The sequence below is a fragment of the Phallusia mammillata genome, chromosome 5, assembly GCF_965637545.1.
Source record: "Phallusia mammillata chromosome 5, kaPhaMamm4.hap1.1, whole genome shotgun sequence".
Taxonomy (NCBI): Eukaryota; Metazoa; Chordata; class Ascidiacea; order Phlebobranchia; family Ascidiidae; genus Phallusia; species Phallusia mammillata.
Window position 1 is genome coordinate 18,226,958 of NC_137256.1, and position 9,195 is coordinate 18,236,152.

The following is a 9,195-nucleotide window of genomic DNA, read 5'->3' on the forward strand; positions in this document are numbered from 1 at the left end:
AATTTTATCAGGAAAGAAAAAAATGTTTTGGTTATTCTTAGTTATAGTCACTTTATTACAATGGTTAAGCGGATATATTTGTTAACATTCACGTTTGCATGGTTTTTGCACTCAAAATATTTGACTCACTATTGATTGACGGATAAATTAATCAATCAATTTTTATTTGCTTCAGCGCCCATGTATAATAACAAGACAGGTAACATATTGGAAAATATGTCATGTAAAATAAGGGTTGAAACAAAAAGTGTCTGGAGCCACAATTGGCTATCTTTGAAAGCTGGAGCCACAATTGGCTATCTTTGAAAGCTGGAGCCACAATTGGCTATCTTTGAAAGCTGACCCTATCTATTTGATGAATAAGTGAAAAAAATACTGCTGTTAAATTTTGCATTTTTTTGTTGCCTATGAGATGCTAATTCTAAGTAATCAAACTTACTATTTATGTTTATTTTTTAACTTCCATCGCTTTTTCTTGCTTAATATGTAATGATATTTTTGATGACCCAAAACGCCTTACTTTATTGCCCATTTTTCATCATCAATTAAACTAACAGTGTACACCGTGGACATTTTATTTCATCAAATCCACATTTTAAACAAATATGCGATTACAAATGAATGCGATTGTGTTTACAAAATGCACAAATGAAATCATTTCGGTGTATGCGATCTAATACCTGACAATATTTTATCGTAAATCATCGTTTCAAAAGTGGCAAAAAGTTTTACATAACAAAATTTAAAAAAAGGTTCCGTCGAACTTCAAAGAAAACTATTCACGATGGAGTGGAGTTTTTGTGGCCTATCTGGGAAATCTCTGCAAATAATAACAAACGTTTTTGCTTTAATTAGAAACACTATATACGGACTTGAAGAGTGATTTAATTATAAATATAACTGCCAAAAAACTTATATAGAATACATCATGCAAACGTTTCACTAATCACTGTTGTAAATTTTTGCTTTAAAGTGCAAAAATTCTTCAAGTTTGTACATTCAAGGTGAAAGATTAAATTATAATGAAATTGCTTTTGGTGCATTATTGTACAAGTTTTGTACTTTATTGTATTTTTTTGCAGAAAAACAAATATAAGTGGAAAAGCGGTTACCAATCGAACACATTCTTCCGATAAATCCACTCAAACATTCGCAGTGGAAGTCACGCTTTCCAACATTCGAACAACTGCCACCATTGAGACATGGGTTGGGTTGACAACGATCCACTGAAATTTAACATTTTTAGATACGAGTGATTAGGATTGTGCCTATTTAAATATAGGATACATAAACTTAACGTTCTCTTTTGACCAGATATTTATGTTATAATTTTACTTGTGTCAAATTAAGTTATGTAATACAGTTAAGTTGACAAAAATGATAAAGATTTGGTACAATATGTTTTTACCTCTATTGCACTTGGATCCAACATATCCAGGAAGACAAAAACATTTTAATCCGCGCAAAGTGTTCAGGCAAGTTGCACCGTTGCCACAAAAATTGTTTTTGAATGCAGTTTCATCTGTTACATCAAAACAAAGTTTAAACGTAAACGGCTATTGGGTGACCAATAAACTACCTGGTATATAGTAACATATTTGTTGGACATCAGACACTAATTGTATTGATAACTGTTCAAAAATGTGGTGCACGGATTGAACGTATAATAATTGTGTAATTATTATGCATTATGTTTTTTGGACACAGGCCAAAACAGAGACCTAATATTCAAATTATGTTTGAAACATAATTCCAAATTTGATTTAGCTCATAAAACGACAACCTGGTTCATGAATGACTGATTGTTATTTGCAATTTTTAAATCAACTCTTACCAAAATATGCTTTCCAATGCATCTTGACGGTAGGCTGACCCCAACCGAAATGCAAATCCGTCCTCCTGACCATAGCTTTAAATCCAAATCGTTTGACAACTATATCGGTCACCTCAAAACGGTCGGGCAGTGTTTTGTTTCCAATAGCAATAGCAGTAATTTTTTCAGCCAACCCGCGGTGGCAACTTTCATAAGGTACTTTAATCGCCAACCTGTTGCTGTAGCCATAGTGACGAGTCACATTGTAACTGCCAGTCAGAATATCTGCAAAAATGCTAATATGGAAAAATGTACCAATCTTTTGCCATTACTTTCTACATGTAGCACACATTTTTTGTTATCAAACTGAATGTGAATAAGACATACGCAAAGAACAGTCTTCGCCACCATATCCTTCGCTGCAAGAACAGTTGAATCCAGTGTCTGTATCAAGGCAAACACCGTTGTTTTTACATGGCATTGTGGAACAGTTGCGAATCTCTGAATACAGTAATGAAAAAAGCTTTTCGAGTTATCGAAGTTTTGCGAATTTTATCTTATTGAACCCACTTTCTTCACAGAACTCGCCCTTGTACTGCGAGGTACAGTTGCATACAAACTTGTTTTTGTGTATTATTGAACACTGAGCTCCATTTTTGCATGGATTGTTTGGAAAACCATCAGGAAGAAGAGAGTCTGTAAACAAAATAATCATTGTTTATCCACGGATTATGTCCAAGCATTATGTAAGAAAAATATTAGAGAAACACCACTATGAGGATAAAAATATACCATTTTTGAAAATACCTGGATCAACAATACATCTTTCTCTACATTCTATTTTATTTCGTAAAAACATTTTATAAAATATCTAATACTTTAGAAGACTAAAAGAGTTTTAAATAGAACAGCAGTTAAATGTTGGATTACAAAATATTCCATTTGATCACATTACTTACCAAAATAAGCGGTAAATTGAAGAGATAGACGATAAAACGCTCGGCGCACTACGTCGTTTGACGTACGACGTACAGTAACGTCAAATCCGTTTCTGTGCACTTGCCTGAGATAAGGCGTGTAATTAAACGGCGAATTTCCCAGACTGATTAATTTCACAGCTACAGCTGTCGGCCTGCGGTTGTAGCATTCGTCAAAAATGAATGAGGCGTATTGATACCAAACTGATATGTCAACTTCAATGTGTCGTATACCGCTAATAAAACCTTTAAATAATAACTAAATGTAATTGAATAACCTTGATTAAACTTAACCTATAAAGCAACAAGTGAAATATACATATACATATATAACAGCAATTGAAAATGCAACCTGCCTATTAACCCAATGTTTGTAACTATTTGAAGTAACAAAGCACTAAGTTTATAGACATGCTATACGTAAATCAATGTGAAAACAGCGCTAGTTATTTAGTTTATTGATAAAGTTATTATTCTATTTTGCGTTGTTTTGCATGCTTGTATTACTGTTGTGACTGGTAGCTTAATTGTTTAGCCCAGGGGCGTGCAACTGTTTATCGCGGTGGGCCACAACTTACAGTTAAAATAATGCTGAGGGCGAGACAACTAAGCAACATATACATTTTTTTAACAGCTTATTTAATAGCAAGGGGCACACAATCAAGTAACTCTTTGAGTACTCTTTGATCAATGGGATATGTGCTAACCGTTTCGTAGAATAAATCTCAATATATTTACTGCACCTATAAATCTTTTTACTGAATCATTAAAGGCTGTTCTTTCATAATGCACACGATGATGCAACAACGGGAATATGTCGTCACAGTAGATAAATCCTTATCACGGTGTGACGTTGTACAAATTTAAAATTGCCAGTGATGGTGTACAAATAGCAACATTACATGCTCTAACAGTAAAAAGTATTCATAATTGATAGAGTAATTTGAATGCGCGGGCCACGAAAATAGGTGCCGCGGGCCGTATATTGCACGCCTCTGGTTTAGCCTTTTTTACACTAAATTTTTTTGTGCTAATTTGCGCAACGGCGGTAGTATATTTATTCATTATGCCACTGTTCAGCGTTTCATTTTATCAATGCTGACGATGCCAGAAGCTGTTGTTGAATAGCTAGACCAGCGGTTCCCAACCTTTGTGGTGCCGTGACCCCTTAAAACAGTTCCCAAGTTGCAGTGACCCCAACGATAAAATTAGCAGGCTTTATTGAATTTGCTTCTAAATATCGCGAACTTTATTTCTCACTATACTTTCTTTTCCTAATACTTGCTTTCGATGCATCATTGACAGCCTGAAATTTTACTCATTAAATTTCAGTTTAGTTGACTATTAAGTTATAATTAGAGGATAGTGATATTATCGCGAGAATACAAAACAAGTTGGCAGGTGACTTGGTGATTATGATATGTAAATGCAGTATTATTACGTAATAGAAGGCAATAATCAGCATTTTGTGAAAACAATTAAGTCTTCAAAAAAGAAAGATCCACCCCAACTGTAGTTATTAGTTTTCATACGAGTTAACAAACCATGGCGAAAGGCATGTTGATAACTGTTCTTTCGGTTTTTATTTGCTAAATTAGTCCACGGCTTAAAATGAGTTGGAAGCCATGGCCTTAGGGAGGCGACCCCAGGCAAATTGTCAGGCGACCCCACTTGGGGTCGCGACCCACAGGTTGGGAACCGCTGAGCTAGACATTAAACATGTCTTCTTTTTATGGTAGGATATATGAATAAATCAATGATATAAATAAATCTCATTTACACTTGTGCAAAGTGTGCTAACAAACTTATTTGTTTTCAATATGGGAAAGTAATTTGCTACCTTTTATCGTCATCTGTAAAAAAATGTTAAAATAAGATATAATGTTAAAATGTGCTACTGGACAAAATCAGCGTTGGTTTGATAACTCCAACTCACTGATTTCACAGTTGCTTCCACCAAACCTTTCGGCACAATCACAACGATGGCCATATTTTGTATTCACACAAGTTCCCCCATTTTTACATGAATGACTTTGGCAATATAACATCTCTGCAAGGGACAAAATATCATCAAATTACAGTTTTTGTGTTTCATTTTAAACTAAAAGGCACAAACCTGTTTCGCACAATTTTCCTGTATATCGACCAGTACAGTTGCAAGTTACATTGTCTAAAGAGTTTGTACATTGGCCGCCGTTAGCGCAGGGATTTGCATCAACAGTGGTTACAGCATCTACAACAGAATTAAACAATGGCGAATGAAAAGTACTCCAGAAGCCCCTACAACCACTGTTTCAGACCCATCATCTATTTTCTCCACTTGTAACAAAATTTATTTTACTTTGCACAACATTTTCTTCTACTTAGTATAAATATAATTTCAATAAGACTGTTTGCACTAAACTAAAAAATACATTTGCAAAACTTACCAAAATATGCTTTCCAATCAACAACAATATCAATAAGGTGCCATTCGATTCCTTCGCGTCTGGTTAGAGACGCAGTGAAACCACCTCTACGTATTTCTTGTACTTGGACATCCACAAAATTCGCAATTTGACCACGTATCGATAAATCAATCCTTGAAGCGTTGATTCGTTTACACGAGTTATAAACGATGACCAAATTCCTGGCGTTGGAAATCCATTCACTGTTATTTTCGAGTACTTCTTGACCATTTACGTATCCTTAAAACAAGTTCTTTTTTGTATTATTGACCTGCGTTTGATGTTTTTGCAAGATTGTTTAAAACTCTTAAACGACAAAACTTACAAACTTTGCAGCATAATTCTACTATGTACACAGTACAGAGTATTAGGAGCTGGTGTATTTGTGTTAATTCATTAAACTTACCAACTGTGCAGTTTTGACCTGCCCAACCTTTAGGGCACTCACATGCGTAATTTGTTTCTGTTTCAATGCATTTCCCACGAGAACATGGAGAAGGGTAGCAATACTTAAGTTCTGTAAAGAAAAAGTGATAAATCTGCCCTTAAATCTGATAAATCTGTCGAATAAACAGATAGATTTTGTACTTCAGAATAACCCACGCAAGTTTTCAAAACTGAAGTTTCGGTGTTTAACCCCGAACTTTCACTAATTCTATTAACCTAATTTGAAAACTTATTATCAATCCTTTTACAGTTTACTTTGGTTTCCTATTTTTCACTTTACGTTTTTTTGATATATTGTTTATTTTATGTTTTTTAGCCATTTCTTTTTTGCGCGTGCTTTTTATCTAATAACACCTAAAACTGTTCATGTTTATGCTGCTTATGCTACGCGTTTTCTTCGTTTTTTAACCACTTCGCACGTTTAACATGAGAATATTTTTCTTCAGACACCCTACTACGAGGACAAAAGAAAATTAGAAACAAAAGTGCTCACGTTTGTCACAGAATTCTCCGGTATAGCCCGGCTCGCAGCGACATTTTCTTCCAGCCGGGCTATTTTTGCAGCCGTAGTAGTTTACACATGGCATCTGCAGAAAATCGTAAGAATCTGTGGGAGTAAAAGACATGTGGTTGCGTCACTTTTTAAGTGCTTTGTGTTACCGGTGGCTTCATACGTTGACAAAAAGATTTATTGACACAAACTTTTTAATGAACTTTAGGATCACGGTTATTATTGTAAGTTTTGCTTGAACAAAAAGTGCCGACATTTTTTGCACGAAAAAAGTTTATGTTGTCAATTTAAAAAACGCGGTAGTAAAAGCAAGAAAAAAAAGTAATGTTGCAAACAATGTTCCTTACCAAATATTGCCCTATAATGGAGATCTACTCCAAATTGACCCCATCCGAAGTTAACGCGATCAGATCTCCAAACATTAACCTGAAATCCCCATGGATATATGCCGAGGACTGACGAGTTAAAAGTGTCAGGCAAAGAGCTAGACCCTGTAACAGTGGTATCCACTCGTATAGCTGTTCCCGTGTAACATCGATCGTAGGAAATGTTCTTCACCAAATTAAAGGGCGGCTCAAACACATAGTGTGGTGGGAGTCTATAACTTACGTGAATTTCAGGTCCTAATTAGAAAAAAAATAGTTAGCAATGGTAAGTATATATGTTTTGTTTGGATTTTTTTCGTTTTTTAGAACTAAATTTATGCTAAAACATTTTTGAAATGTAACTAAAAAAGGAACTTTGATGGTTGTTTTGCATTTTAGAATACTACAAGTTTGTCAGCATTGTGTTGGTAATTGCTTTATGAATTTTACTTCTTTAGTGAACAAAAAGAAAGTTATTTTGAGACAAAGTGAGTGATGCAGGTAATTATAAGGAGAAATCTAAGTTTTGAACAAGTGTTTTATGAGACTTGTAATACTGACCACGTTCGCAAAATGTGCCTGTGAACCGCCCAGTGCATTGGCAATAAAAGTTTTTCTGAGTGTCGAAACACGTGCCGTTGTTTTGGCACGGGTTGGACGCACAAGCAGGAACGTCTGTAAAAAATAGAACGTCAGCAAAAGATAACAACTTTAAAAGGAATTCGCTAATTCTAAATCGCAAGAATACATGTAAAACGTGTACGTGATTTTTTGGCAATACGCATGTAATTACTGAGTTACTGAAATAGACTTCAAAAGAAAACAAATATATAAAGCACTAAACTGCTAAACCGTACTTGTGTTTTGTTAAGTGTATTTAAATTTTGTAATAACTTCTTTGTACGGCAATATTATAGAAGCTTATATTACACCCTTCCTTAGCTTTACACAAGTATTACACTTTCGTAAAAACTCTTTACGGACAAAAACTTTTTGTTAAAACTTTTTTTAATTTTTGTGGTTTAAGTCAAGTATCTTACAATACTATTTCAGGAAGGTCTTATCTTACAAACTTCACAAAGTCTTCCAGTATATCTTTCTGAACAGGCACAAACAAATCCATCCACTGTATTCGTGCACGTTCCATCGTTCCAGCATGGATTGATATAAAAATAACGGGGTTCTGAGATAAGAAATCAGTTAAAATGAGATCTAATAAGGTGCAATTAGTCAATTTGAACCTACCAAAATACGCTTTCCATTTCAGAGATATACTGGATACATTCTTGTTGTCATTTTGTTTACGAGGCAACTGCAGTTTGGCAACAAATCCCCACAAAAATATCTGAGTTACTTGAATATCCTCAAGACCGGATATATTGTTGCTTACTGAAACATCAACCTTACCAGCTTTTATTGCTTTGCAGTTGCTATATAATATTGTAACATTTTCATTTGTAGATGTGATCCTGTGAACATGTGTTTCCGTAATATATTCTGAAAGTAGATTCTAGTTTTGTTATATGTAATATATTGTTGGTGATCAACTTTCAAGAAAAGCGTGTTTTTTGTGTCCAAAGAGAATTTTTGTAATCCATGAAGCTACTTACTAAACGTGCAGACGTTTCCAGCAAACCCGATAGGACACAAACATTTGTAGCCATTGGTCAGTTCAACACACGTACCACCATTGTCGCAGGGATTTACCAGGCAATGTACAAGCCCTAAAAATATATGAACGGTGAACAAACCTACTGATTGTGGTTCGAAAACTTGCAAAGTTGCAAAATATGGGCTTGTGAGGAAATGTTTCCCTTTCAATTGCTTCCTGTCAACAAAGTGCACCAGTTGATTGAATTACTTGCTTCACAAACCAAAGTCCAAAAGCCAATGTGTGCAGCAACAATCTGTCTTAATAGTTGTTTGCTATGAACATCTTACGCGTTTCACAAAGTTTTCCTCCATATTGTGATGGACAGTTACATCTAATTCCACTTTTTTGATTAGTACATGACGCTTCTTGATAGCAGGGATTGGACTTGAAGTTTGATGAGTCTATACAAAAAAACAGCAACATGACATTAGAATGTCAACAACAATTAATGCGCGGAACACTATACACGGACTTGAAAAGTAATTTGATCATAAACATTACTGCCAGAGTATAAATGCGCTGCAGTAGGTTATTTAATTTGTGTTGTACATATTAACCACTTACATTTTAACTTGAAACCTGCAAGCATCAAACAAACTGTGTAATTCGTAGATAATTGTTCTAATCTAAACATTTGTATTGTTTCCTAATATTTATTCCATACCAAAGAATGCTTTCCATGAAAGAATGACCCCGTTTTGCCACCAGTCGCGTCTGGTTTGATCCGTTCTCTGCACAAGAACTTGGAACCCCCATTCGTAAATGTTAAGAATTGTGGCATTAAACGTATCAGGCCACCGCTTATCTCCTTGGATCTCAGCCTTAATTTGATTTGCGGTTCCATTAAAGCATTGTTCGTACACAACATCGACAATTTTCCTCTCAGAGTATCTGTTTGATCCCACCTGCTTTTCATCTCCCACCCAAGTTTCACCTAAAACAACAACATAACACTCTTATTATTTGTAGAATAAAGAAATA

General features: G+C 34.9%; 1 protein-coding gene across 1 annotated transcript; it reads right to left on the reverse strand.

Annotated features, from left to right (window-relative positions):
- Positions 1-619: 619 nt before the first annotated feature.
- On the reverse strand, positions 620-7,707 carry LOC145229639 (uncharacterized). The gene is made up of 15 exons (XM_080094974.1): positions 7,634-7,707; positions 7,122-7,291; positions 6,543-6,818; positions 6,178-6,291; positions 5,644-5,754; positions 5,220-5,477; positions 4,907-5,023; positions 4,727-4,840; positions 2,773-3,036; positions 2,384-2,509; positions 2,201-2,314; positions 1,835-2,098; positions 1,409-1,522; positions 1,113-1,226; positions 620-820 (listed from the first exon to the last, which is right to left on the reverse strand). The coding sequence occupies exons 1-15, from the start codon at positions 7,705-7,707 to the stop codon at positions 780-782; spliced, it is 2,271 nt and encodes a 756-aa protein (XP_079951100.1). The 3' UTR covers positions 620-779.
- Between the last annotated feature and the right edge of the window lie 1,488 nt (positions 7,708-9,195).